The sequence below is a fragment of the Triturus cristatus genome, chromosome 4_1 (genome assembly GCF_964204655.1).
Source record: "Triturus cristatus chromosome 4_1, aTriCri1.1, whole genome shotgun sequence".
Taxonomy (NCBI): domain Eukaryota; kingdom Metazoa; phylum Chordata; class Amphibia; order Caudata; family Salamandridae; genus Triturus; species Triturus cristatus.
Window position 1 is genome coordinate 1,149,377,643 of NC_140585.1, and position 26,799 is coordinate 1,149,404,441.

General features: G+C 48.4%; 1 protein-coding gene across 1 annotated transcript; it reads left to right on the top strand.

Moving 5' to 3' along the window:
- Window positions 1–315: 315 nt before the first annotated feature.
- Window positions 316–14,712, top strand: LOC146856227 (CCN family member 1-like). Its single transcript, XM_085654289.1, has 5 exons — window positions 316–526; window positions 3,583–3,796; window positions 8,921–9,244; window positions 10,933–11,135; window positions 12,029–14,712. Exons 1-5 carry the CDS (start codon window positions 476–478, stop codon window positions 12,329–12,331), a joined length of 1,095 nt encoding a protein of 364 aa, XP_085510415.1. The 5' UTR covers window positions 316–475; the 3' UTR covers window positions 12,332–14,712.
- The last annotated feature ends 12,087 nt before the right edge of the window (window positions 14,713–26,799 follow it).

The following is a 26,799-nucleotide window of genomic DNA, read 5'->3' on the forward strand; positions in this document are numbered from 1 at the left end:
CACGCCTCCTCCTCCGTTGCCCCATCTCCTTCCCACAGGCCCCCACTGACACCCCGTACCCCTGTGGCTGGTCATGAACGCGCCTGTGTATTGGGGGGCTGCCCCCATCCCTGGCTGGCCCGGCGTGTGCGCTGGCTTCTGTTGGATTTTATGAATGGCCCCATTGAGCGGGCCCCGCCTCCTCCCAGGAATGTCTGCTCAGATGCAGGGGTTGATCTTGGCTGCGCCCGGGCTGGAGCTGTGCCCGAGGCGGGGGGCGGGCACGGCTGAGGTATGCCGGCCCCTATATATACAGGACAGGCTGAGTGCAGGCTCAGAGCAGAACTCGCTGCGGACCAGGAGCCACCCACCGGATTCACGTCGGTTACCTGGGCTTATTTTTGGGTTTCATTTTTGATCATCCGTTCACCGTCTCGCGCTGATTTACTATCAGAGGGAGGAACTCGGGCGCGCAGCACCTCACTTTGACTCAAGGATGGACTCCGTGGCCGTGCTGCTTCACTTGCTGGCGGTGTGCATGGCGCTGGTGAGTACTCTGAATTATTCACTATTCCCTGCGGGTGCACGGCGGCGAGGGTGCGCCTCCCGTGGGAAACGGAGGCAAGCGTGTTTCTGGAGTGGCAGACAAAGATGGGAAGTAATGGAGGCACAGGTGTGCCACGTGCGCACACCTGCTTACCTGGGTCACGGAGTTGTATGTGTGCAATGCGAGTACAGATGTTGCAACAGAGACACTCGTCATGTGTGCTTAACGGCCAGAGCTGCCGACTTTGGAACTGGGGAACTAGGTTCGAGTCTCGGCGTCGGCTCAACATCCTGTGATTCTGGGCAAATCGCTTCATCTTCCTGTGCCTACTAAAAATGAATGTGTCTTTATGTAATGTAATAGGTACTCATGTAAAGCAAAGCGCTCCAGTTCCTGCTATATAAACCTGCAAAAAAAATGTTTATGGTTCATCGAGGCAAGGGGTGCAAATAATGTACCTCTTTGGGGGACGGAGGCAGTTGTGTAGTGGGGAGGTGATGGGCCCATGTGTATCTGGGGGTAATTGAGACATGTGCACCGGTATTATGCAGTCGCGTGGAAAGTGTGAACACCTGCGAGGCATAAGGCATGTATGTGTCGTTTAGGAGTACCTGGGGGCGATGAAGAGTGTGTGTAGACCAGTAGCTGTCAGAGGCAAGTGTGTACACACGTGTGGCACAAAAGGGTTGTGTGCAATGAAATGTGAAGGAGAAGTGTACCATGTGTGTACACTCGGAGATACAAAGGTACATCTGTAATTATGTTTATGAACATGGGCCGGCGAGGCATGTATTTATTAGTCATGCAGGATAATGTGTACATGCCAATGGGGTACATGTGTCGTGTGTGTGTATCTACACTTAATTTTGTCCACGCGGGCCATTGTTCACTTGCATGTGCCTATGGGAGATGGAGACACGTGTGTGTCTATGGTGTGCTCGAAAAGTACATGTGTACCTTGGGGTGATGGAGACGTGTGTCAGCAGTTGAGGGGTGCCTATGTGTGTGTCTGCAGGGTGTATGAGAGAGAGAGAGAGGGAGAGGGGGAGAGAGCGCGAGAGATGGAAATGTGCGCCTGGGGTGAAGGATACGTGTGCATGTGTTGGTGGTGGAGACATGCGTCTAGGGATCTGCGAGACGTGTACATGAATGGGGGTTAGAGTCTGGGAAGGGAGCGAAGTGCCCGGGACACAGCCTGTGAATCCCTTTTTGCTGCAGGAGCCACTCGTTTCCAAGCCAACAAAAACAGGCGCCAAATCTGTTGGCGCCTTCACATTCAGAAGAGTGGACTCTAAATAAAACCTGCGGGAACAGAAACAACATCTCTTTAGAGAAAGCCACACATGTGTCCTCACTTTTAAAGGTAGGGGCTTGTCCCTCCCACACGTAAACCCTTCTTTCTCCTCTTCCTGCGTCTCATTATCTGTAAACTGACAAGAAAAGCCGAGACAGTGTTCAGTGCCAGGACACACTTGGGTAAAAGTGCGCTTTAAAAGCCTAAATAACATAACATATAAGTCTATTACTGTAGAAAAGGATCTACTGAGGAGCGACCCACATGTGCTTTTTCATTCCTCCTTTTTGGGTGGCTTAGGTTCGTCGCATGCACTTAGGTCTCCACGCTGCCAGTTTACTAACTCAGAGCACACTAGCTACCTGTGTAAGCCAGGGACAGTTCCTCTCTCAGAAAACCCTGGGCTGGAAATGCAAGATTGCAGAGGCTCGGCCGGTTTGTTGGGGAAATCTACAGACTTCAAGCCAGGCTGCTGCCACTGAATGACAGCTGGGGGTGGCCACAGTCAGTCGCATATCCAGCTCTCCTGACATATGTCACTGACTGGCTCTGCCCCAGCCCAACCTGACTTTCATTCAGTCTGCCTCTTCGGTGTTTTACGTTTGGTGCTATATATGATCACCAACACACAGCATGCTGTGAAGGGTATGATTAGCTTTGCTCAGACTGTTAAAATTATACTTCAATTTAGGGATCCTCAATAAACACCCACACTAGTCACACAGCTGGAGTAAACGTCGCCCAGAGCTCACCTTGCGTAAGAAGAGGCTGCTTAAATACTTGTATTACGTCATTTCACAAGCACGCAACAGCAACAATGCTCACAAAATTATAGTTTACTACAATTGTTACGCGTTTTTGAGTCGGTTAAATAAAAACCCATATGTGTGTTTGTCAGTAAGGTAACACGATCAGATAGCAGTCGCTAATGGAGCCTGGCTGCAGAGTGTTGGCTCGCATCAGTGGTGGGATGGAGGCATGGAGCGCTGGAGACGTGTGTGTGTGTTTGCAGGTGGGGACATGGGGGTGCCTGGGAGTGGTGGAGATTCATGTGAATGTGGCGTGCAGACGTGTGTGTCGGCGGGCGCTGCATTATGGTGGGGGCGGGGGAGCGACGTGGTGGGGAATAGATACACGTGCATTATGGCGGGGGGTGGGCGCGTGCAGGGTGATGGGGACACGTGCACCTACAGTTGATGGAGAGGCGTGACTGAGAGCGCAGGGTGGAGGTGATAGAGAAGAGGGGGGGGGGGGGGCGCATCTAAATCATGAAATGACGAGGAGAGAAGACTGCCGTGACATGGGACTGTAGAAGAACAGAGGGGAGCAAAGGATGACGGGGTGTTGGGAATAAGACTTGGCTACCAATAAAAGGTCAGGTACAGAAGCAGGCCCTGAGCACTCTTCCTTCTGCCCCACCACATGGTACAGGCCACCCCTTCATTAGAACAACAACAGTTTAAACGTTCCCAGATATGCGAATTACACCGCGACACAAGAATGTGGCAGGCAGCCACTCTGTAAAGTAGGCGAGAGTTAGGGGGTCCCACAAGCGGAAAGTAGAGAGGAATGCAGCCTTGGTGATGAAGGTAATTAGCTGGATCCGGCAATTACAGGCCTTGAGCGGTACCCCCGCTGACACACCGAGTGACCTTCGGCAGATTGTTAGCTGGTCACCATTCCACAATCCACTCGTCATTTCAGATGCTCTTGGAAGCTGCTGTATTGTGACTCCCTCTGTGTCTTTCCTTTCCCCCTCTAGGTGTCCTGCACTTGCCCCAAGGAGTGTACCTGCCCCCCGAGGCCGCCCCGCTGCGCCCCTGGGGTTAGCCTGGTGCTGGACTCGTGTGGCTGCTGCAAGACCTGCGCTGGGCAACTGAACGACGACTGCAGCCGCCTGCGGCCCTGCGACCACCACAAGGGGCTGGAGTGCAACCTGGGCGCCGACCCGCTGGCTGCCAGGGGCATCTGCCGAGGTGAGTCCAGGAGGCGACGTTCGCGCCATCTTTTGTTTTTATTTGCAGTTTTTAGAGGGTGGGGTCAGTCGCGTTGGACTTACAGTTGTTTTCCACAGAAGTCTTTCTTCTCCCGCATGACCTGGAGACACATCCTATCTCTCACCTTAGAACGTGTAGGGTTGGGGTTCTACCATTAGAGGCGGGGGAGGGGGGAGCCAAGGCGTGGTGTCCACGTGCTGAATCCCGCACACCAACAGACGGGAGTTGAGGTTCAATGTCAGCGATGTCTGTCCCAGATCTCAAAAGGTCTGGCCTCTGGAGTGGGTGCGTCGTGAAGCTGTTTATAGACCCCATCGTAGGAGCATCCCAGGACACCAGCACCCCTCTACCCCGACCCTGCAGACACCAGCACTCCCCTGGCCAGAGTATGAAGATCCCAGTGTAGCGCTAGCCAGATCTATCTATCTATCTATCTATCTATCTATCTATCTATCTATCTATCTATCTATCTATCTATCTATCTATCTATCTATCTATCTATCTATCTATCTATCTATCTATCTGTCTGTCTGTCTGTCTGTCTGTCTGTCTGTCTGTCTGTCTGTCTGTCTGTCTGTCTGTCTGAAGAATAGTAACTCTCTCCTTACCTATAAATACTTATCTTGACCATATAGTGGTAGTCAGCACAGCATAGTGCTAGTTGACAAGCTGCTGGTGGGTCTCCTGCACTCAGTGTTATGGTAGAGCCCCCAGGGCTCGCAGGGTACAGAGAGCCATGTGAGTGGGCCTTCATCCAGAGAATGAGCAGCAAGGTCTAAAAGTGGATGAGGGTGGCAGAGGGTGGCAATGACGGGTGATATTCCAAACAGGTATGCAGGACATTTCACCCAGCACCAACCCTTTGAAGATGGGTGTTTATTTCTGTCCGCCACAGTCTCAGCACGTTCCTTCTGTCCCGAGTTCTCGCCACGGCCCTGGCTGGGGTCCTTTTCTGAGGGGGGGGGGGCATTTTGGGGGAAGTTTCAAAGGAGATCATTGCACTGTCGTGTGAGTGGGTGATGGGACTGAATCCACCTGCCCCTTGAATTTTGCCAGTTTTGTATGGTCCGTCCAGAAGATTCTAGAATAGCCAATAGGAGATCACGGCACCTCATATTTGGCCAAAAAAAGCAAGCAATGGAGTTCTCGCTTTTGCTTCTTCTGCTTCTTAAATTCGTGCTGGGTTCAGCCACCTTCTTACCAAAGACCAGAACTCAAACACCTTGGGCATCTGTGCATCATTCACTCACAAGCCCACTCAAGCTGCAGGCCCACTCTTCAGAAAACGTGGCACCCGAAGACTTCGGAGCCATTGGTTACTTGTCTCGGTTGCACCCTCACACCTCTGCTTCAACACATACCCGTACCATTGTTACGAAACTTGTTTGAAAACTAGCGCCCTCAAGTCCCCTGTTACGGCCTACTTAGGAGCGCTGCATTGCCGCTGCCTGCACAGTGTCTATTCTCTATGCGAGTGAAGCTTGCACTGCTGCTGTCTGCACATTGTCTGCTCTGTGTATGGCAGGGGTATCGCACTGCTATTGTCTGCACAGTTTCTCTTCTCTATATGACTGAAGCACGCATTGATACTACCAGCACAGTATTTGTTCTGCCTGTGGTGGATGGTTGCAACACTGCTGCCGGCGCTCTACATGTTATGTGTGGAACAGAAGTAGCACTGCTGCTGCCTGCGGTCTATATGTTCTAGTACTGCCATTGCCTTTACAGTTCTTGCTTTTTGTGTTAAAGGCACTTTCCGTGCTGCTGGCTGCACAACACTTTTCCTGTGTTCGTGAAGCTTGCACTGTACATATTTTCAGTGTGATGGAAGCTTGCACTGTTGCTGCCTTTGCCTATATGTTCTATGTGGGAGGGGATTTTGCACTATGTTGTCTGCATTGTCTATTCTGTGTGTTAATGATGCTTGTGCTGCTGCTGTCTGCATAGTATCTTTTCTGTGAGTGAGGTACACTTGCATTCTTGTATGTGTGTGTTTGCCTGTGTGTCTATGTGAGAGAAAGAGAGATGTAGAAGCTAGTACTGCTATTGCCTTCACACTGCCGCTTGTTTGTGTGGTGTAAGGTTGCATTTCTGCTCCTTCAGTAGCTGTTCTGTGTGAGAAGGAAGCTTGCACTGTTGCATATGTTACCTGTTATGGCTGTATTCTGGAATATCAAGTTTAGACTATTGAGTGGCCATAGTATCGTGACCAGAATATTGAAAACTAAAATATTGAGGAGGCAAGTTCATATAGATGAGTATAGATTTACTATTCTTAATGTCACATATGCATACCTTCAAGATATGTTTGTATGTGTGCGCGTGTGCACGTGTGTGTGTGTACGTACACAACAAGGTGCATCTATGTGGAGTTAGGTATAAAAAATCCATATGTGCTTACCTGTGCCCGATATTGTGGTCACGATATTGTTGCTACTCCATATTCAATGCATGATATTCCGGATCTACACTACTGTTATGGTATGAGGCAGCCTTGCACTGCTGCTCCTCAAGTATGTGTGAGAAGGAAGCTTGCACTGTTGCTGCCACCCGCACAGGTTCTGTGCTGTTCTTCAGGGATGCTTGCATTGCTGCCCCTTAAGTATCTGTTCTATGTGAGAAGGAAGCTTGCACTGCTGTTGCTGCCCTCACAGGCTCTGCGCTATTCTACAGTAATGCCTTTATTGCTGCTCCTTAAGTATCTGTTCCGTGTGAGAAGGAAGCTTGCACTGCTGCTCCTTAAGTATCTGTTCCGTGTGAGAAGCAAGCTTGCACTGCTGCTCCTTAAGTATCTGTTCCGTGTGAGAAGGTTGCTTGCACTGCCGCCCACACAGACTCTGTGCTGTTATTCGGGCATGCTTGCACTGCTGCTCCTTAAGTATCTGTTCTGTGTGAGAAGGAAGTTTGCACAGGCTCTGAGCTATTCTACAGTAATGTCTTTATTTCTGCTCCTTAAGTATCTGTTCCGTGTGAGAAGGAAGCTTGGACTGCTGCTCCTTAAGTATCTGTTCCGTGTGAGAAGGATGCTTGCACTGTCGCTCACACAGACTCTGCTGTTTTTCAGGGATGCTTGCACTGCTGCTCCTTAAGTAGCTCTTCTGTGTCAGAAGGAAGCTTGCACTGCTTCTCCTTAAGTAGCTGTTCTGTGTCAGAAGGAAGCTTGTACTGCTGCTCCTTAAGTAGCTGTTCCGTGTCAGAAGGAAGCTTGCACTGCTGCTCCTTAAGTAGCTGTTCCATGTCAGAAGAAAGCTTGCACTGCTGCTCCTTAAGTAGCTGTTCTTTGTGAGAAGGAAGCTTGCACAGGCTCTGCGCTATTCTACAGTAATTCCTTTATTTCGGCTCCTTAAGTACCTGTTCCGTGTGAGAAGGAAGCTTGCACTGCTGCTCCTTAAGTATCTGTTCCGTGTGAGAAAGATACTTGCACTGCCACTCACACAGACTCTGCTGTTTTTCAGAGATGCTTGCACTGCTGCTCCTTAAGTAGCTGTTCTGTGTGAGAAGGAAGATTGCACTGCTGCTCCTTAAGTATCTGTTCTGCATGAGAAGGAAGTTTGCACGGCTGCTGCTGCCTGCACAGGCTCTGTGCTTTTACCTAGGGATGCTTGCACTGCTGCTCCCTGAAAGGTTATGGAAGTGTCCACACAGCCCCAAAAAGTAATCTCGAAACTGTGCACCCCAATATTACCACATACATGTTTAGCTATTTCAAATGATATTGTGGCATGTTCACATAGGTTCTTGTATATCATGCTATCTAGTAGCCCCAGTCTAACCCCCTTAGCAAAAACAGCAAACATTCAAATAAACATTCCCACGTGGGCATTCTCCCCACCCTTTCTCTTCCGTGGCTTTTGGACTTGTGGCGTTTAAACGCTAGCCGGAGGGGTGCTGAAGTGTGGGTACACTGGTGGAGTTCTTGTGACAGATGCCTTGTATTTTCAGCTCTGTGTCTAGGTCGCCCCCACCATCGTCCTGAACCCCTTCCCAGTCCCGGGAGTGGGGGACGTCAGTGGAGCCAGACAAGGTTGCTTCAGTAACGCGATCGCCCCTTCCTCCCCAGGAGACATCCTGTTTTCCAGAGGTTATTTAAAGCCTCGCGTGCCACCCCTCCCCCTGCTGGCAGCATCCAGCTGTCTAGGTTCTAAAGGGGGCAGTGTATGGGGCACGCACAGAGAGGAGAGGAGGTCAAGTTCACTGAAACCTTTATTCACGACCAAGGCCTCCCCCCTTCCCTTTGAAAATGGAGTCTGCCGAAACGTGATGCGTCACCTTGGTTGAGTAGGAGTCGGGCTGTCAGGCAGTTGGGCCAACGGGGAGTCTCTGGCCGGGCGGGCGGGTTGTTTGGACTGACAGAGCACCCCAAGGGTGTTTTCCAGACATTGAACCAGTCTGACCGTGAATCAAGTCTACCCCTTGTCCGCCCGCAGTCACCCTACCTTTTTAAGTCTTGATCGTGCACGTGGCGTCTTGGCGCTGGGGTGGGGAGAGAGTTATAACTAAAGGCAGACTTCAAAAGAGCAGGAGCAATAAGGAAGAAAAGTGCTTCTGGATAAGCATTGAAATTATGTGAATAAAATAAAGAGATTTATTTTTATTTTTATAGATTGTGGTAAATGTGTTTTTCGTTAAATGTGTTTTCCATAGAGGTTGAGCTGGATTTTAGGTATTTGCCCTTTCCACCACCTTAAAGTATAATTAGGGGGTCCCCTGTTGTCCGAGTTCAACCTCTCAAACTCTTTGGGCGAGTTGGGTTTGGTTCCACATTCCCAATAGCTGCCATTTTGTGTTGGAATTTATACGCAGAGATGAATCAGAACCAATGCTTATCACCATATTCAAGGACAGTTAGAGTTCAATCAGGTGTGGGCAATGTCTCCTTTCTGACATTCTTCGGATGCAGCCATTGGCTAGATCTTCAGTCACATGACCATCTCAAAAGTTCTGTTGTGAGAATTTGCTGATCAAGCAAAGTGACTGTAGTGGGCATTTCTGGATTCAAATTATTTGGCCTTGGTTGCACTAGGCCGCTGGTCACCATGCTACTGTTCTTGCTGCTTGCTTTGAGATGTACTAAGGGTGGCTTCTCATTTTGTCTCTTTGTAGCCAAACAGGAGGGCCGGAGTTGCGAGTACAATGGACGCATGTACCAGAACGGCGAGAACTTTCAGCCAAGCTGCAAGCACCAGTGTACCTGCATTGATGGAGCTGTAGGCTGCTCCCCACTCTGCCCCCAGGAACTTCCGCTCAACACTCTCAAGTGCCCCCACCCCCGCCTGGTCAGCGTGCCCGGCCAGTGCTGCAAGAAGTTTGTGTGCCTGAAGGGGCCGAAGAAGTTTGGAGTGGTGACAGAGGACGTGCTGGGAAACAAAGTAAACAGCAATGAGCTTATCTATGTGGGCAAAGACAGCCACTGGAAGAACATGCCTGGTGAGTGTTCATGCCCTGGCCCCTTATCTAAGCGACACCCCTTTCTGTACAGTAACTTCCTGTCCCATCACTTTCTATTCCATTGCTTCCGGACTCTTCACTTACTGTCTCAAGACTTCCTTTCCCATCACTACTTTTTGCCATCACTTTCTGTCTCCCTGACAGACTGCTGGCCATCCCTACATTTGGTAACCCGGGGAGTCAAGGCTAAAAGGGTTAGATCCTGTTGTGCTTATTGTGATAGGCAGATGCATAGATTTTGACCTACAATCTACCTGAAAATGTATATAAATATATTTTTGTAAATCAATGTAATGCATCTGTTAAATTGGTGCACTGAACACTGCGTAACTCAGTTGACTCTAGTAAATTCTCTGGTTTCTGAGCAGACTGTAATTATGCACCATTGCTCTGAGAAGCATAGATGGTCCTAAAAACAGAAAAGAACCAAACAGGTAAATTAGTTGTTTTTCCCACTAGAAAGAATTTGCTAAGCCAGGCACTGCTTCCCAGGCAATGCCCCATTGTTCTTTGCCGAAATGCAAGCGTAGGCATGTGTATGCCTATACTGTGCAAAACACTAGGATAATTAATCACCAGGGCCTTTTTTTTTTAGATTTGACAAACATTGAATTTGCACCATTCATGACAAGCATATTGTCTCCTACACACATTTGGAGGGCCTTGGATCAGTCTCCTTTAAACATTGGCTTCTTTTGCTCTTGAACTACAGCCACTGGCTTGAGACATTAACACATATGGTATCAGCGCACTGGAGTTTTTTACATTCATCATTTTTCTATTGGATTTTTGGGTGTATTTTTCCATCTCCAGTAGTTTTGTGAGAGGAACCATTTTAAATCTAAAATCAGTCGGCAAGCGACCTGGTAGCACCGGGGAGTGAGCGCTAACAAATATATTTAAAAATGGATGCTTCAGTGATATGTGCTTTGAGCTTCCTGTCTTGTTTCCCACCTGACACTACATATGCACCACCTCAGTAGAAAGCTCCTTGGGGTATTTTGATGCACTTTTCTTAAGCCATATGTAAAATTCTAGGTAATGATCACAAAAGAGGTGCCATCAACCAATAACAAAGTAGAATACAAGAGTAATCTCCCTTTTTGAGTTTCCATGTAGGGGTCGGTAGGTGTGGGAAAGATGGAAAGCAGGACTCATGAGACGGGGGAACAGGGGGTGGAAGATCTAAGACTAACACCACACACAAGTTACATTTTTAGCAAATCAGACGGTTATTCAGGAGCGACTGAAGGCACATTAAAGATGGCGCTGTTTTCCTACCTCAAGAAAGTTGAAATGCCAGCCATAAATCCTTAACTCAGAATTTCCAAGCACGAATTAACAAACTAGTCCTCTATTCTCCGACCAATGACAGCCAGACTCCATGGCTAGCTTCCAGTTAGGATCGGGCAGTGGGAAGGGGTGAGTCACACTCTGAAGAGAGCAATACAAGCTTTAAGCAAGGCTATAATGCTGTCTGCTCTTGGGTTTTCTGACTCCTGGTTCTTCTCTCGGGCGGCATTGCCCAAGGTACACAAATGTTTTCTAATGGGGAGTAAACAAAGGATGGTATTGAAATGAGTATTGCGGATGTCAATAGATGGTGATTTGCTATTTCCATTGGCCACAACACCCAATAGCAATGTTGTTTTGTTTTTATTTTCTAGCCTGGAGACCGCTCTTCGAAAGCCGAAATATTGGGCAGAGAAAATGTCTTACCCAAACGACGGAGTGGTCTTCTTGCTCCAAGACTTGCGGGATGGGGCTGTCTACTCGGGTCACCAACAACAACCCGATGTGTAAACTGGTGAAGGAAACGCGTCTGTGCACTATTCGGCCTTGCAGTCGCCCCAACTTCGCCAAGCTAAAGGTAAGAAGATAATAGATGTCGGGTGCACAAAGTACATTATGAGCAATGCATATATACTCGAATACAGAGACACTATAGTGAGGATGGTTTGGCAAGCTTCCCACACATGCACAAACCAGGTAATTTATAAACAGCAGCGGTGCAAACCTAAAGACACACACATACACACAGAGCAGGCACAGCACATCACAGCACAGCCCGCACCAGAACAAGCTTCCTTAATTGACACAGTTGCACATAAAATGTACAGCATAAGCAGCAGCACTAGCCTTCCTCTCAAATAGAATATGAACAGTTTGGACAGGTATAGGACAGGCAGCAGCGACAGAAGCCTCCTGTACACAGAGAACAGATATTGTGCACATAGTAGTGCAGGTGTCCTTCACACACGTGACACACAACAGTTACAGCACAGGATTCCATCACATACAACAGGTACAGTGCAAGCAGCATAGCACACCCCTCCCTCACACACGTAATAGATACAATGCAGACAGAAGGAGTGCAAGCTTCAAATACATGTGCCATATACAACACCGGCAGCAGTAGCACTATTTTAATCATGGAACGGACAACACAAGCATCGGGCATATAGGTTTCCCTCAGGCAGAAGACACACAGCCAGGGTTGCAGTTGTGCAACCTTCCATCACACTGAATACAGAGAGCAGTTGTGGAGGTTGGCCAAATTCCATCCTCTCTCTGTTGGCTTCTCAAAGATAATGAGCCAGATCTTGGGTTATATATTCACTTAATAATCTTTTTATACTTAAATACTGCCTTGTAGGAAATAGATTATTGTCAGTTGGGCTTAGAAAAATGTAGCCAAAGATAAATTCTTCCATGAGTGTAAAATGAAGTGTTTGACTTAAACAATTTCTATTGACCTTTCAGAAGGGCAAAAAGTGCCTGAAAACCCACAAGCCCCGGGAGCCAATACGCTACACCTACGCCGGCTGCAAGAGCGTCCAGCGGTACCAGCCCAACTTCTGCGGCACTTGCATTGATGATCGCTGCTGCGTACCTCAGCAGACCCGCACCGTCAGCGTGCGCTTCCGCTGCCATGATGGCGACACCTTTTCCAAGAACGTCATGACCATCCAGTCGTGCAAGTGCGGCACTGACTGCGGACACCTGAACGAGGCCTCACAGCCAAACTACCAGTTATATGGAGATATGCACAAGTTCAACGAGTGAGGGGTGCCAGGGTGGTGTGATGACCTCCGTGAAATACAGCAATGCCCCACACTGGAACGGGACAGTACAGAATCAGGAAGCACCTCTGAGAGTGCCGAAAGGCATGGCGGGACAGAGAGCGCACATCAACGAGAACAAAGCGCAAAACTTCAGAGGAAGCCCCTTCCCCAAACTGCTGGAAAAATTATCCTGCCGCCATAGAACAAAGATGTTCACAAGCCACATCATTTGAAGAGTGGCGATAAGCCACATGACCAACAGGGGTGTCTCCTGGTCATTCTAAGGCAGTTATGGACATGTGCCCAGGATGGACAAGGGTCGGGGAGGTGGTTGCGTGGTGCATAAATGGGTATACATGCCCCTCTATAGCATTGATTTTATTGAGGGTATGCTGCAGCACAGTTTACAGTCTCAGCACAGTACCAACATTGGGTGAGGATCACAATACTCAACAAGTTTAGTTGGCAAGGCAAAGACAAGAGGAATATCTCGTATCTTAAGTCTGCGGTCTATGACCAGTGACGAATTTTGAGGCATCCCTCTCTAACTTATCAGTTGGTGGGTTCTTGTCTTTAGTTTTCGGTGCCAGTCTCCCAGGATATACAGGCTATTTTAGAACCCGCCTCTGTGTGACACGTTGGAGCCTGCCTTTCTCAAGTTGCGCAGATGTTTAGATTGCAAAGTCATCAAGTTTTAAATTAACCTGCTATATATAGAAATATATATATATATGTATAAATATTTTAAATCATTTGAAAATGATGTTTAAAGCTCTTTGAGTTAGTCGAGACGTCAAATGATACTGTTGCCATTCAGAGATGACAGCTAAGGTAGGGATAGCAGCCAAGCTGCAGCGATGGACCGAAACAGAGATTTTCCCTCTTTAGGGGGTTGGGAATGAACTTTATGAAGGTTTACACAATATCAGCTTCACAAAGGGAGCTCTTGGCTAAGTTATGGCTTCTTAACGGAGCGTTGTTTTTTTAATTTTAAACCATTTGTACCAAATGTTTAAATTAGCCTTTGTGTTATTTTTTACACTGTTCAAAGTCACGTGCAAACTGTATATCTAAGTATTTAAATGTATTTTTTCTATATTGTCTTATGTATATGTTTTGAGAGCCTATGTTTTCTAACACAGTGTGAACGAAACATTAAGGTGTTGCAGAGGAGGGATAGGATTTCTGTTTTTGCTCTTGAAAAGGAGGTACATTGTTTTAAAGAGATTGAAGTCACTGAAATAAACCTCTTAGGAAAGGCAGAATTCGACCACAAAAATACGTGAAAGTCCAGCCAGAGACCCCATGTTACGGTCCCCAGCATGGAGACCAAAATGATCCATGAGACTCAACTCATATACTCTCACAACTCTCTTCTTGGAGTATTTGCAGCTGCCTCTTTAAATTCTGACCATTCCAAACTACGCATATCGCTCACTCCTGCCATCCTTACCCTATTGGCCTATCCAGAGGTCTCACTCCTTCTCATATTCCTCGCCTCTCAGCCTATCATAGAACCTCAAATCATCAAGCACTACAATCCTTGTGAACTCAATGGCTATTTGCACTCTTTTTCACAACCTGTTCCTAATAAGCTACCTTGGTGTTTGGTTTCCCCCCCAAAATCCCTTACCTCCATCATGCATCCCATTATTCCCTTTTCCATGGGCTGCCATGGAGCATCTCTCTGCCCACCACCTACGCTTCCTCACACAGGTCACACCACTCCTATCCGCGTGGGCTGGACTGACGTCTATATACCCACATGCCGATCTTCAAGGGTTGCTGTAGAGTCTTCTTCTTATCTTCCTCCATAAAGAATCTGCCCACAACATTTGCTTCCTCGCAGAGATCCCATCGTCCCTCTCCTTGAAGCCTGCCTTGGGGTCTCTCTGGTCCCACACCCACCTCCTCACATAGATCCCATCACCCCGCTGCCATGAAATCTACCTACATCACTCGCCTTATATAGACATCATCACCACTGTCCTCGCGGGGGCAACCATGGTTTCTCACTATTTCCTAAACGAGGTCCTGTCACCCATCTCCTGAAAGGTTTATTTTAGGACATTCACAGGAAGAGGAATTTAGAGGCAGCACTCCTAAGCATGGTGAGGCTGGCACTGGAGAAGCAAGACTTAGCAAGACCAGGGCGTACAATGGCGGAAGAAGCTATGGCCAGTTCAAAGGCCGTGTAGCATGCTTTCACGCCATCTGTGCCCTAAATGTCTCCAATCCTCCTGTTCAGTGTGTTAGAAACCTGTTGGCTCAGAAGAGTATTTATCGAGAAGTAGTGTCTACCATGTCCATTTTGGTTCTAATAAGATGGTATCTATTTGCAGTTTTTAATTATTTAACCATAAATTTATTTTACTGAACATTTTCTCCTTTGTCTTGATTTTTATTTCAATAGTTTTAAACTGGTGTGAGATGGTTTTTACATACTGGGTGCATTGAGGTCACGGGGATTAAAAAACTGCGACATTTCATCAGTGTTTTTTCACTCCCCAGCCAAGAGCGTGAGATTGGAACCCAAGAGCAACTTTTCAGAGGTATATCACAATCGAAAGTAAAAATCCAGGGGTTGCACACTATTTTAAGAAGGCGCTATGTGAGGATCTTCCTAAGAACTCTCAGAGAGACTTGACTAGCCTCTGTGGGCTTATAGGCACTATGGAGACAGCAGTCCTCACCAAGACTATACGACACAAAGCTCAGTTATTTACTGATTCTGGACCAGCCGAGGGCCCATCGTCAAAAGAAACAGAAAGACCAAGGCTGAATCAATCTACAGATCTGTGGTAAAGCTCGCGACATTATAGGCAGAAACGTCTTAGTGCAACTCACTATTTTGGTAACAAGGAGGCATTCATCCCAAAGCAGCACATATGTCCAATAATTACATTTCTTCATAAATCCCTGTGGTCATAATTAGATATAGGAAGAAGTTTCTGGTTACAAGGATTAGCACTTGTAGTATCACTGGGTTTGGGATATTTCCAGTGAGCTTCGATGGGGCGTGCAGCTGCAGGACCCTTACAAAGCGCACTATTAGGGCTTGAGGAGAGGTGGGAACCTGTGACTAGGGAACCATTTATTCCTTCCTGCTGTGGAAGAGTTGACCAATCATGAATATGCTCAGAACTGAGTGGTGCAAGGCCGCTTTAGGTCCATCCTACCCACCAATGAAGGCCCTGGGTGTTTCCTTGACACCCATGGCATATCTAATCGATTCCCAATAATGTTCTGGCAACAGTGCATTACAAGAGCAGCAGGAGCTGCAGATCGCTATGGGCCATAGGTTGATGTTATCATGAGCCCTATAGTACAAGTTCCCTTGGAAATTAATGTAGAGCAAGAGAGAAAGGCATGGTGGATGTTTTCAGCAACTTTGAACCTTTCTGATCATGGCTCGCATTAAGTAGTGTGGTTCAGCGCAAATTGGTGGTTTCCACTAGGCCTGGGAGAAGTTCACAGAGTTCCGCCAATTGACCAAAAAACTCCACTGTGCTACACAGAGATCCCCAAGCGGCAGAGTGTGTTAGGTTGTGCTGTTTGCTCTGATTCTTAGCGCCGGGTGTTTTTTCCCGTGCTGGAAAATCAGCGCGAATGACACCATACAAAGTGCAAGCAGGCACTACTTCTTTCTGCCGCTCGAGGAGATTTTCTACTTGAGCGGCAGCTTCCTCAACGCGAATGTATGAATGCTCAATGCGAGCGATCGCGACCAACCGCCCGCATTGAGAAATCTCGCTGGGAGGTGGTCTAGCGTTGGATTTTCCTTGCTCGCGCTCACCAACTTAACGCTGGCGGGCGATGAATAAACTCCACTCCCAGAAGTCTGCCTGCTCCTTGGAGCGGAAGAACTCTGAAAACTCCGCGAACGGACCAGAGTTCACTACCCAGGCCTAGATTCAATTGCAAAAAAGTGGGGAGAGTTCCCAAGGAGTCCAATATCTAAAGCATTCACAAAATGTTTTAGGCTTCACCACCCAGAGAGTGTGCCCCTCCACAGGAGCTGCTGTGGCCATCGTTGTGTCTTTGGCAATGAGTTAGTCCTTTCTATTTTTGGGGGGGATTGTTTGCAGGGTGAATGGTGATGGGTCACCAACGTCTCGTGCATGCTCCACACCTGTTTGGCAGGCACAGAAGGGTGCATTTCCCAAAACACAGGACTTCAGTGTTGCTGTCACTGTCGCTGTTACTGTGTGTGCTCATTCAGTTACATGGAGTTGAACCAAAGATGCTCTGCACTACCCGTGGACCGCTAAGTGTGCAATCAGAGTGCTTTGAATAATATTCTCCCAGTGACGCAATGCGGTGCCAAGTTTTGGGTATGTCTGTAGCCCTATCCATAGCCCCTGCGAGACCTGCTGGACTCCTGGATGCCCTCGATGTGCATATTTGAAAGGTTGTTGTTTATGGATTGGCCTTATGGAATGTGCTGTTGCAGAAAAGTGTGAGAATAGATACAGTGACACATACACATATCTTATTTTGGGTGGGCAGCGGTATCGGGTAGGGTGGGACTGGGACAACAAGTTGGCCCGAGCATCAAAATAAAAGTGGCCCCCGATAGTGAATGAGATCGATAAAAAAATGGACCAGTTTGCAAATTGGGGTCGTATTGAACTTGTAAAGACGCTCTCTATAAGTGTTTTGCAAGCTATGGAAGACTGCATGGATTTAAGTTTGCTACAGGCAATGCTTGTGGTAATATCAGGGAAAACAAAAGTAAAAATTGGTGCAGAAGACTATAAAACAGGACCACAAACAGCCAAAAATCGACATTACATAAAGTGCACCGGGGGAGCTACAGGCGTTTGCGCCCACTTTGCATGCCCCCATGGCACTTTGGTATTATAAAAGGGGCCGCAAACGCTTGTGTGGCCCCTTCTGTAACACTGAAAGTGCTGGTGCACATACAGCACCAGCACATTCGCAAGAGGTCGTTCCCTCATTTGCATGGGGGCCTGGTCCCATGCAAATGAGGGAATCCCTTTGTCCTGTGGATGTGCTGTATTAGAGACGCAGGCGCAGAGGCAAAGAAGCTGTCAGGAGGCACACTGACAGTACGCTCCCTGATAGCAGCACTCAGGAGGGGGGGAAGGAGGTCCTGTGGATTCCCCAGACATTCCCATGCAGGCTGGTGCAGTCACTCACTGCACCCACCTGCAAGGGAATCACTAATCCCCTTTAAAAGTGCAGGCAGGTTGCCGCCTGCACAGTGAACAAGCATTTGCAATGCAATAGGTCTCGCATTTATAAGAGTTTGAGCTGTTGGCATTATAAAATTACAATGCCTTTTATTTATGTTTTGGTTTTAAAACAAATAAAAGGCATTGTCATTTACAATGTCAGTAGCATAAACTCGCATAAAAGCAGTGTGTGGAGTGCAGCAGTGTGCGGCGTGCAGCAGTGTGCGGCGTGCAGCAGTGTGCGGCATGCAGCAGTGTGCGGCGTGCAGCAGTGTGGCGTGCAGCAGTGTGGCGTGCAGCAGTGTGAGGCGTGCAGCAGTGTGAGGCGTGCAGCAGTGTGTGGCATGCAGCAGTGTGTGGCGTGCAGCAGTGTTTCGTGTAGCACTGTGCAGCGTGCAGCAGTGTGTGGCGTGCAGCAGTGTGTGGCGTGCAGCAGTGTTTCGTGTAGCAGTGTGAGGCATGCAGCACTGTGTGGCGTACAGCGGCGTGCAGCAGTGTGCGGCATGCAGCAGTGTGCTGCGTGCAGCAGTGTGCTGCGTGCAGCAGTGTCGTACAGCATGCAGCAGTGAGTAATGCAGCAGTGTGCAGCAGTGTGTGGCATGCAGCAGTGTGCGGCGTGCAGCAGTGTGTGGCATGCAGCAGTGTGTGGCGTGCAGCAGTGTTTCGTGTAGCACTGTGCAGCGTGCAGCAGTGTGTGGCGTGCAGCAGTGTGTGGCGTGCAGCAGTGTTTCGTGTAGCAGTGTGCGGCGTGCAGCAGTGTGCGGCGTGCAGCAGTGTGCGGCGTGCAGCAGTGTGCAGCATGCAGCAGTGTGCTCCGTGCAGCAGTGTGTGGCGTGCAGCGGCATGCAGCAGTGTGTGGCATGCAGCAGTGTGCGGCGTGCAGCAGTGTGCGGTGTGCAGCAGTGTGCGGCATGCAGCAATGTGAGGTGTGCAGCAGTGTGCGGTGTGCAGCAGTGTGAGGCGTGCAGCAGTGTGAGGCGTGCAGCAGTGTGTGGCGTGGAGCAGTGTGTGGCATGCAGCAGTGTGTGGCGTGCAGCAGTGTGAGGCGTGCAGCAGTGTGAGGCATGCAGCAGTGTTTCGTGTAGCAGTGTGAGGCGTGCAGCAGTGTGCGGTGTGCAGCAGTGTGCGGCGTGCAGCAGTGTGTAATGCAGCAGTGTGTAATGCAGCAGTGTGTGGCGTGCGGTAGTGTGCGGCGTGCAGCAGTGTGCGGCGTGTAGCAATGTGTGGTGTGCAGCAGTGTGTGGCGTGCAGCAGTGTGTGGCGTGGTTTGTAAACAACAAGAAAAGAGGACATCAAAGGAAGGGTGGGAGGGAACGAGCATATGGGGTGTGAGTTATAACGAAAGTTAATTGTTGTAAGAGGGGATGCAGGAAGTGAGGTCGAGCGCACGCTGGCGAAAGCAGTCTGCTGCTTTCAAGTCCGATGCCAGATGCCAGCTTCGCGCTTGAATGCCTCACATGCACTGGCCATAAACCGCATTCCTAAGGTCTTGTGCCCCTTTCTAAATCTCTCTGAATGCGTGAGGCGGCGCACGCGCAGGAAGTGGCTGGTGGCAAATGGAATGCGCGTGGTTGTGCACGTAACCGCCACCCGATCCGCCTGGGCAGCCTTTGGGAGCATTTTCTGAAGCCCCTACATAAGTCTCGCTGTGCGAACGCTTACGCGATAGCCAAGCGAGACCTAAAAACTGGTATATTTTCAAAGAAATGGTGCAGCGCTGCAAGCAATTAGGCTGTACTGCGCTGTGTCACTTCAAAAATGCTGGGATGCGTCATATTTACAAGAATATGGTGCACCCGTGGACGCACTGCTGTTACACATCTGGATAGTTGTCAGAGTGTGGTGGGAGGTGTTGAGGTATTTAGGTTGGGTAGGAAAATTGACGGCCTTGAGCCTGCTCTGGTGCAGTGACAATCCACATGAAGTAGGGGTCCTCAGGGGCATTACAAAATGAGATGGTGTCATTTGACAACCTGCAACAGGAATATGATATGGCGGGGTCCGAACACGACAAGTATATACAGCTAAGACTCCCTTCATAGACACATGGAGGAGGGGGAGCAAGTGCCGGAGGTGACCCCGCTGTGGGATCTTCTTAATTTATCCCCCTTGGAAAGTAAAGCAGTTTCCATGTCCTATAGGAAGATAATGAATAACTCTCTTGACCTCTTGGTTGGTCTGAGGGCGTCCTGGGAGACGGACATGGGGTCCCTGGATGAAGAGGACTAGACGGAAGCCATTCAAAGTCCCAGGAAGATAGCCATATGGGCACAATTTAGACTGATCCAACTCAAGGTACTACATAGGGCATCCTATTCCAGGGTTGTCTTACATAGAATGAATAGGGAAGATACGCCTTTCTGTCTGAGGGATTGTGGGTAGGAGGGCACCTTCTTCCACATACTCTGGTAGTGCCTCATGATTCAACTGTTGTGTAAAAACTCACTGACGATGCCATCTGACGCTGCCACCAAGCCGCTGCTCGCACCGCGACTTCAGGGCACCGCACGCCGCACAGCTGCACTTCGCACCGGAGCACCCAACGCCTGCCAACGCCAGCGCTCCTTGCTTCAAAAGAGAGGAGTTTGATATGCAACGCGTGTGACTTCAAGGGCCCGACGACTCCTGTGCCGACCTGCGGAACCGACGCCTGCGGATGCCGTGCTTTCCAAAGCTCAACGAGAGGTTGCCGACGCCCTGCATTTCTAAAAGGTACTGTTTGCGGGTCTTCCCGACACCGTAGCTGGCCCACGACGCCGCGGTCAGCCAGAACTGTTTGGATTTGTTTGCTCACAACACCGTGATAGCCCCAGACGGAGCTATTGACATCAAGGAACTGTTTTTCAAGCATATTTTGATAATTGAAGATTTTTACGTACTGTATTGTGGATTTTTATCGTTTTTAGGTCTCGCTGAGCCAGCACATGCGCTGCTCTGCGAGACATTTAGTGTGTGGCTCCAGAAAATGCTACCACATGCTTTTGCTTGTGGCGGCCTAGAGCTTGCGGTTATGCGCACAAGCGCGCGCGCCTCGCTCTGCCTCTCCAATGCTCGCTATGCCTCTCCTTCTTCAGTGACGTTCTTGTGTCTAATATGCTTGTTGTTATTGTGATAGCATGTTTCTGGAATTGTGTTTTATTGTTGGACATTGTTATATGGAAATATTCTGTACTGGTAATATGTGGAAATGCATATTTTTTTCGAAAATTGAATCCAGAATGGTGCTTAGCTGTTCATTGTTTGTTTCTGGAAAAGTACTTAATTGTTACTTGTTTTTCGAATGTTTTATTAATGTACAAATTTAAGTAGTATGCATTCTCATTGTAAATACCCTGTACTCCGAAGTATTGCTTTATGGGCAATTTTTTTTCTGTAATGTTGTTTTTTTGTTGCACAGTTTACTCTGATGTGTTTTATTCTCAGTGGGTTGTGTCGTTCTATTTTCCGATACTTGTGCGTGAGTGACTCTCACGTTTTATATGACTTCAGGTATCACTGACGCACAAGATTCTAGTTTCATTCAACGGTTTTACAGTCATTCATCACTCCCGAAGTTGCTATTTTGGTGATGTGAGGTGCATGATTTGCATTTTCAGAAAGTGAGTGACTGAACTTTGTGCCAGCACTGAGAGCCACTCCCATGAATTTAGATACAATGCTGGTGTCTTTGATGATCGCCTGCTGTGTGTACGTATAAACATAAACATATATAAAGGTGGAACCAAACACCACACTTACTTGTGAACGCATTTCTGAAGCTGCTGGTCCGGCTGTTTGAGGAGTGTGGATTGTTAGGTAGCCAAGGAACAGATTCAGGATCATGATCTGGGGAAGGCAAGGATCAGACGCCCCCTTAGCGGGCGTCATCCTGCTGCTGGTTCTACGTCTTCACACGGCAGGTAAGAAGCTTACTACTTAAAGCGCTTTCCAACTCGAATAGTGCATTAGTTGCCAGCAACGACTTCAAATCCCGATGGTTAACGGCGACCTTTCATCCTTTCAAGGTCAATGAGCCTGAAAAAATGATGCCACATTAAGGACGCATCTGAGGTCCCAGACGAGTCCAGGCTGTCGTGATGTGCAATTTCCTTTTGCGTAATTACGCAAATAATTCCAATCTGGATTTTTCTAGCAAAAGTAATAGCGCATAAAATAACCAAAACTAACAGCCCCTTTCGAGGTCTGATCATTCGCGTCATCACCGTCCTCTCGCGAGAGGATGTTTACCTGGCATGAATTCGCTGTGTGAGAGGATGAACTCCTGAGGGCAAGTGCTGCTGTCAGACATCAGGCAGCGGTGCTGGAACAATTTAAAGAGTTTTATTGCAGCCCTCGATATACTACGTCAGTAATGTTAAAGGGATCATGAAAATCCAAGTGTTACACAAAAAACAAGCATTGGCATAGCCAATAGGTCTCGACTTTATAAGTGTTTAGTTATCCAGCACAATATCCTTGGTGCAACAACATCAAGTGTTGCATGGCTAAACACCTATAAGGTCCCAAAGGCGAGACCTCTTGGCTATGCCATTGCTTGTTGGTCTTTTCTTAAGTATATAAAAATATTGGATATTTTTCTAGACTGGTGTGGTGTCCTTTTGTAGTGCTTACACTGTAGAACTGTTGGTTATGTGCAAATGCCTTACACACTGCCTCTAAGACAAACCTGACTGCTCATGCCAAGCTACCAAGGGGTGAGCAGGGGTTATTTTAGGAGTGTAACTACCTTATCCTGACTAGAGTGGTGGTTTCTGCCTGGCTTTGGCATACGCTGTAGCCTACCAAAAATCCAATTTCTAACAGCGCGCCCCTGTGTTTTCCCTTGCGCTGGCGCTAAGAAAAAGTTGCCTAGCGCCAACACTGACACCCTTGTGCCATGATGCAAGGGTGCGTGTGCTGCAGGGATGATTGTTTATGTGCATGAAAGTGACACCTTTCTGCACATAAACAATAATTAAAGGGGATTTGCTCCTTCTATATGTACTGCCGAATGCATCACACATAGAAAGAGCAAAAAGAAGGAGAAACTAAAAGTATTTCTCCTCATTGGGCCAATCTAACACCTGCTAATCAGTGACATTAGTTTTTGGCGCTGCCTAATGTAGGAAGGTGGATATCTGACTATGGTTACCCCCAACTTTTTGCCTAGTGTCTAGCTGGTTTTTCGACTTAGTTGGCCTGAGATCCTGCCATTCAGGGTCTCAGGCTGTCTGCTCTCTCTTTAAAATGGACTCCATGTACCCTAGGTACATAACCAATTGGTAAGGATCACCTTATTGGACCCTGTACAGTGTACCCTAGGTACCCAGGGCATAGGTGTACCCTAGGCCTCCCAGGGGCTGCAGCATGTATTATGCCACCCCTGGCCTGGCCTTCCATTTTGACACAACTGGCTGATCACTCAGCTGGGGCAAGGTCGTGTAATCACCCCTTGCTTAAGGTGTAGTATTCCTATACCTAACTTACATATAGACACATGTGTACCTATCAGTCACTCCTATGGCAGGCCTTAACAATCCTGGAGGCAGAGTGCTTGGTAACATGTGAGATGGTGCTCTAGCATGAGCTGAGCCTGTCTGCAGCTTTCGGAACCTTGTCCTTATAGCTGTTCTATGATATAGCCTACCATATACTCTTAAAGTGCCTTATAATCTTAGACGGTTATGGTAACTATGGTTTGGCTTTATCAAAACATGTCGTGTAAGGTGTCTAACACTAGGGAATAATACCCCCATGCCATTTCTGGACATGAGAATATTATTCCCCCCTTCTAGAGGGAGAGACATGTTAAAATCATACTTCAACTGTTAGCCTCTTACCAAAGCCTCAGCATCACAAAATGGATGCTGCTGCCACGACACAAGTCTGACCTCCTGCAGCTGGGAGTGATCCCAGCCAGGGAGGCCTGGACAATAGGTTTCCTGCTTGGGGAGGTGCTAGCACCTTCCCAGACAGCCTTTAGTGTATTGGGGCAGGGTGGGCTGAAAGGAATGAGACATGCCTGGGGCACACAAGGTGTTCCTTGCATAGTCCAGTTCAAACCGGCGCTGGGGCACTCCAGCCCCAGCTCTGGCGCGAAACTGGACAAAGGGAAGTGGGTGTAACCACCCCCTCCCAGGTCCCACCCATAAGGCGTGACCTAGCAGGTATCCCAGCCCCCCAGATTAGTATAAGAGTGGGAGTTGGGCCTCAAGACTTTAGATTATCCTGAACCTGCAAAACTGAACAGAAACTCTGGACCTTCGACATTCGACGAAAGAAGAAGACTGAAGAATCTCCCTTGTAGCCAAGGAGTGGCTACCCTGTGCAAACAGGCACCATCAAGAGACTACCCCTTTGCTTTGCGACCGTTCTACGAGGAACCGACTGCAGAGCCCGACCAGAGCCTTGACTTCCAGACTTCTCCGACCCTCATCCACATCTGCAGCAGAGCTGAGATCCGTGGAGGCGACGAGCGACGTGGGACCGGCTACCTGGGAAAAGTGGCTAGTAACTTACAGCGCAGCTTCTGAGGTACCCTCGAAGTTGTGCACCGGGGATTGAGAAGCCCCCACCCCAAGCGCCATCTGCACCGAAGACCAGCCCCCCACACTCCACGAGTCCTGCGTGGGGCCCTTCAGCATTTTCCTGCTTGCCGCGTCTGTCCGGTTGCTTGCCCGCTGGCTAGTGGCCTTTGTGACGACGCTCCCTGAAATCTTCTGCGCTGGTTTGGCTCCTCCAGACTGGCTCCCGCTTCTCTGCAAAGAAGAAGCACCCCAGACCTTCCTGGTCTGCACCAGAAGCAAGTCCTTTGTTCTTCGTGGGTTCCGCTTGCCAAGGCTTGGTGAGTCCTAGTCCAACTTCGACGCCGCCGACAGCAAGAGCCTTCGTGGGACAGCTCGCCTCCTGGTCCTGGTCATCCTCGACGCTTCCTGGTCCTCCTGGCTGCAGCGACAAGCTTCACCTTCACCTGCAACTCTTCACGACATCGCCTGGTTCCTTCCTGGTTCCACGTGGTCACTGGCTAGTGACCTTGACTCTGTCCCTTCTGCTTGCAGGTTCCTTCTCTCCTTGATCCCAGCCTTGGGATCCACCGGACACTCTTCACTGACTGCCTGTCAGCATCTTTCTTCAGGCATCCATAGGAGTCGACGACGAAAACGACGCATCTTCACCCCTATGCACCCGCAGCCTGTGGGCTAGGTAACTTGGGTACTCCGGTGCTCATCAGGATAGTGACTATCCTAGTGTCTAGTTTTCAAGTCTCAACTTCCTAGCTACTCCGGAAGTGTCCTAAATCTATCTATTTCTAAACTGTATTACTTACCTGTGTGACTTACTGTATGCATTAATAAGACTGTGTTGTACTTACCTCTAAACTCATAAAGAGTGCTGAGGGTTTGCTTGGAATAAATACACTTTATTTTATATATATATCTGTTGTGGTGTCCTTTCATTTGGTATTCAAGGGATTATATATGGTATCACAGCTGGCTTCACATGCCATTCAGAGTTTAGCCTAAGACTGCTCTTGTCCATGCTACCACTAGGATAGCTGGTCTATAAGGTTGACTTTACAACCAATCACCATAAGGGTATTTGGACTGATATAAGGTGTACACTATAACTAGTGACATCATACATCAGGCCAACTTCTCACATTGGTGAGCAGCGGTTGGGATCTGAGCTTGCTGTTGTAATACCATTGTAATCTTGAGATACTAAATTGAAAGATCACACAGATATTGTCTAGGTACATATAACATAGATTATTATACTTAAGTCCTACTGGACTTTGTAGTTGTAGGTTGAAGGGAATAACACACCCTGACTACAACTACTAGAAAGGTTTAGTAGATACAACTAGTGTAGGTAGGTGCACACACCACACCCTCACTAGATCATGTCTCTGAGAGTAGATCAAGTGGATGCTCTCTCAGGAGGATCAGGTCTGCAAAAGATCCCCTCTAGATATGATACCTTAACATTCCAGGAGATGAGACACTTGTGTACCTCCAGAGGAATAAAACAGGGTGCAAACCCTACCCTCCTTCAGTTAAGACAACTCCTAGAGGAGTATGATGCTCATAGGGCATCTCAGGCAGGTGCCCTAGGCACAGAGGAGGGTCTACCCACCACAGAGGAGTCAGATGGGGCTTCAGATGGGGAGGTAGACAGCCAGAGCCAAGTAAGGAGACTTAGCCAGGCTAACTTAAGTTTACATGGGAGTTTGCATGGGGTCCCCCCATACAGACCCACAAGTAGGCATTCACAGGGAAGCAGGAGGGACAGATCCCCTTCAAGGGAATCCATCCACTCCCATGTCTCTAGCATCTCTAATGCTTCCTCTCACAGGGGAATGACTTCACCTGAGAGAAAGGAGCATAAAGCCAGAATGAGGGAAGCTAATCTGAGGATTCAGAGGGAAGAAATTGCCCTTGCCAAAGAGAAGCTTGCTCTGGCTAGAGAGCAAAAATTGTGTGGGTCAGAACCCACTGGTGGCAGCAACATTCCTAGAGATAGGGATAGGTCTTATGACCATAGAAACCTAAGCAAGATAGTCCCCCCATATCAGAATGGGGATGACATCCACAAATGGATGACTGCTTTGGAGAGGGCCTGCAAAGTACAGCAGGTACCCCAAAGTCAGTGGGCAGCTATCTTGTGGCTCTCCTTTTCTGACAAAGGTAGAGACAAGCTCCTCACAGTCAGTGATGAGGATGCAAACAATTACAAAGTCCTGAAGAGTGCTCTGATAGATGGGTTTGGCTTAACCACTGAGCAATATAGGTTGTTGTTCAGAGACACCCAGAAGACACAGACACAGGACTGGTCTGATTTTGTGGATTGTGCCACTAAGGCTTTGGAAGGTTGGTTAAATGGCAGCAAGGTGCAGGACTATACAGGATTGTACAACTTGATTATGAGGGAGCAGATCCTTAATAATTGTCAGAACCAGCTTCTCCATCAACACCTGGTAGACTCAGATTTGACCTCTCCCCAAGAATTGGGAAAGAGGGCAGATAAATGGGTCAGGACCAGGATTAGGCCTAAAAATCAGGGTGGTGACCAAAAGAAAGATACCACCAAGCCTCAAGAGAAGGGTGGGGATAAAGCAAAAGAGAAATCTTCCTCAGGGCCCCAAAACTCCACACAGGGTGGTGGGTCCCAAGCTCCCTCCTCTACCACAGTTAAAAAGCCTTACTGCCATGTGTGTAAAACACCTGGGCATTGGAAAACTGACAGCAGTTGTCCACAGGCTAAAAACAAAACTGTTCCTCCAACTACTCCT